The 3,778-nt window shown below is 44.4% G+C and overlaps 1 protein-coding gene across 1 annotated transcript; it reads left to right on the plus strand.

Moving 5' to 3' along the window:
* The first annotated feature begins 261 nt into the window (after positions 1 to 261).
* LOC138871697 (uncharacterized) lies at positions 262 to 636 on the plus strand. The gene has a single exon (XM_070149595.1). It carries the CDS (start codon positions 262 to 264, stop codon positions 634 to 636), a length of 375 nt encoding a protein of 124 aa, XP_070005696.1.
* The last annotated feature ends 3,142 nt before the right edge of the window (positions 637 to 3,778 follow it).

A 3,778-nucleotide genomic window follows, 5' to 3' on the forward strand; every position in this document is an offset into this window, starting at 1 on the left:
TATGGTGAGTATGGGCATATCTAGTGGACCTGTCCGAGATTAGTAGGTGTTCAGCCACAATATCAGGGTTCTCGTGCCATGGTTCCAACACTAGTTACTGCACCTTCCACTCATCCAGTTAGAGGTAGGGGTCAGGGAGCCAGAGGTAGAGGCTAGGCCACTAGAGGTGGAGGCCAGCCAGTAGGAGGTCGTCCTAGGGATATGGTTCAGAGTGGTGGGGCTGAGCCCTAATGTTATGCTTTCCCAACCAGGCCTGAGGCTATGTCATCTGATGTTATTATCATAGGTACTGTTTCCGTTTGTAGTAGAGATGCTTCAGTTCTTTTTGATCCAGGGTCTACATATATGTATGTGTCATCTTACTTTGCTTCATATTTGGTTGTGCCTCGTGATTCTTTGAGTGCTCCCGTGTATGTGTCCACACCCGTGGGGTATTCTATTATTGTATATCGTGTCTGTCATTCATGTGTGGTTATTATTGGGGGTCTTGAGACTAGCTTAGATCTCCTACTTCTTGATATGGTTGATTTCGATGTTATATTGGGGATGGACTGGCTGTCACCTTATCATGCTATATTGGACTATCACGCCACAACTGTGACCTTAGCATTGTCGAGGTTGCCTCAATTAGAGTAGAGAGGGACTCCTGGTCATTCTACAAGCAGGGTTATCTCTCATATGAAGGCTCGGCATATGGTCAAGGAGGGGTGTTTGGCTTATTTGGCTTATGTTCGTGATTCTAGTGCGGAGGTTCCTTCCATGGACTCTGTACCAGTTGTTCGGGAGTTTGCTGAGGTATTTACTTTAGACCTGCCAGGGATGCCACCCGACAGGGATATTGGCTTCTGTATTGATTTGGTTCCAGGCACTCAACCCATTTATATTCCGCCATACCACATGGCCCTACCAGAGCTGAAAGAGTTGAAGGAGAAGTTGCAGGATTTACGTGATAAGGGATTTATTAGACCCAGTGTATCGCATTGGGGTACGCCGGTGTTGTTTGTAAAGAATAATGATGGACTGATGAGGATGTGCATAGACTATCAATAGTTGACCAAAGTCACCATCAAGAACAAGTATCCGTTGTCGATGATTGCTGACTTATTTCATTAGCTTCAGGGTGCCAACATGTTTTCAAAGATTGATTTGAGGTCTGGCTACCATCAGTTAAGGATTAGGGCATCTGATGTCCCTAAGATATCTTTTCAAACTCGGTATAGGCATTATGAGTTTCTAGTGATGTTATTTGGGCTGACAAATGCCCCAGCAACATTTATAGATTTGATGAATCGGTTGTTCAAGCCCTATTTGGATTCCTTTATGATTGTTTTTATTGATGATATCTTGATCTACTCCCGTAGTCGAGAAGAGCATGAGCAGTATCTTCGGATCCTACTCAGACTTTGAGGGACAACCAGTTATATGCTAAGTTTTTGAAATGTGAGTTTTGGTTGAGTTTAGTTGCTTTTTGGGTCATGTTATTTTAGCAAAGGGTATTCAGGTGGATCCTAAGAACATTGACACCATTCAGAATTGGCCTAGGCCTACTTCAGCCACAGAGATCCGTAATTTCTTGGGCTTGGTGGGTTATTACCGTCGATTTGTGGAGGGGTTTTCATTATAGTAGCCCCGTTGACCAGGTTGACTCAGAAGGGTGCCCCGTTTAGATGGTCAAACGAGTGTGAGGCGAGCTTTCAGAAGCTCAAGACAACTTTGACTACGATGTTGGTGTTGGTGTTGCCCACAGGTTCAGGGACCTATATAGTAAATTGTGATGGATCTCGTATTGGACTTGGTGAGGTATTGATGTAGGGTGTCAAGGTTATTGTATATGCTTTCCGGCAGCCAAAGGTTCACGAGAAGAATTATCCAGTTCATGACTTGGAGATGACAGCCATTGTTCACGCGTTGAAGATTTGGAGGGACTATTTATATGGCGTGTTGTGTGAGATGTTCACGGATCATAAGAGTTTACAGTATTTGTTCAAAAAGAAGGAGCTCAATTTGATGCAAAGAAGGTGGTTGGAGATATTGAAAGACTATGATATCACCATCTTGTATCATCCCGGAAAGGCCAATGTGATGGCTGATGCTTTGAGTAGGAATTCAGCTAGTATGGGTAGCCTTGCGTACATTCCAGTTGGTGAGAGACCACTTGCATTAGATGTTCAGGCCTTGGCCAATCAGTTCTTGAGGTTGGATGTTTCTGAGCCCAGTCGAGTTTTAGCTTGCACAGTTGCTCGGTCTTCCTTATTTGAGCGCATCAGAGATCGGCAGTATGATGACCCTCATTTGTTTGTCCTTAGGGACACAGTGTGGCACAGTGATGACAAGCAGGTTAGGTTGGAGATGATGGATTTTTGAGGATGCAGGGTCGTGTTTGTGTGCCTAATATGGATGGACTTCATGAGTTGATTCTAGAGGAGGCTCATAGTTCCCGGTATTCTATTCATCCGGGCGCCGCCAAGATGTATCAGGACTTGCAGTAGCATTATTTGTGGAGGAGGATGAAGAAGGATATTATTCCATATATAGCTCGGTGTCTAAATTATCAGCAAGTAAAGTACGAGCATCAGAGACCTGGTGGTTTGCTTCACAAGATAGAGATTCCCAAGTGGAAGTGGGAGCATATCACTATGGATTTCATTGTTGGACTCCCACGGACTCAGAGGAAGTTCGATGCAATTTGGGTTATTATGGATAGACTAACCAAGTTAGCGCATTTCATTCATGTGGCAGTTTCCTATTCTCCGGAGCGGTTGGCAGAGATTTATATCTGTGAGATCATTCATCTTCACAGTGTGCCCGTGTCTATCATTTCTGATTGAGGTACGTAGTTTGCCTCACACTTCTAGAGGGCAGTACATTGTGAGTTGGATATATGGGTCGACTTGAGCACAACATTTCATCCTCAGACGGACAGACAGTCCGAGCATACTATTTAGATCTTTGAGGATATGCTGTGTGCATGTGTTATTGACTTTAGAGGTTCTTGGGATCAGTTCTTGCCGTTAGCGAAGTTTTCCTACAACAACAGTTATAAGTCGAGCATCTAGATGGCTCCCCATGATGCGTTATTTGGTAGATGGTATCGATCGCCGATTAGATGGTTTGAGTCGGGGGAGGCTCGGTTATTGGGTACCGATTTGGTACAAGATGCCTTGGATAAGGTTAAGATCATACAGGATAGACTTTGTACAGATCAGTCTAGGCAGAAAAGGTATGTCGACCGTAAGGTTCGATATATGGTATTCATGGTCGGAGAGAGAGTGTTGCTTCGGTTATCGCCCATGAAGGGCGTAATGAGATTTGGAAAGAAGGGTAAGTTAAGCCCTAGGTATATCGGTACTTTTGAGATCCTTGAGTGAGTGGGAGGGTGGGCTACATACTTGCGTTGCCACCAGGTTTATCAGTGGTACATCCAGTGTTTCATGTGTCCATGCTTCGAATGTATCACGGCGATCCATCCCACATGTTAGATTTAAGCATTGTCCAGTTGGATAAGGATTTGTCGGTAGCCATTTTAGACTGGCAGGTTCGTTAGTTGAGATCGAAGAGTTATCATTCGGTTCGAGTGCAGTGGAGAGGTCAACCTGTTGAGGCAGCTACCTGGGAGTCCGAGTTCGATATACGGAGCATATATCCCCAACTTTTCACCAGCTCAAGTACTTTTATATGTCCGTTCGAGGACGAACGATTGTTTTAGAGATGGAGAATGTAATGACCCAAAAGGTCATCTTATGTTTTAGAACTCGATTCCATGTTCCGAGGCCTTCAA

Source organism: Nicotiana sylvestris, chromosome 1 (genome assembly GCF_000393655.2).
Source record: "Nicotiana sylvestris chromosome 1, ASM39365v2, whole genome shotgun sequence".
In the NCBI taxonomy this organism is placed as follows: domain Eukaryota; kingdom Viridiplantae; phylum Streptophyta; class Magnoliopsida; order Solanales; family Solanaceae; genus Nicotiana; species Nicotiana sylvestris.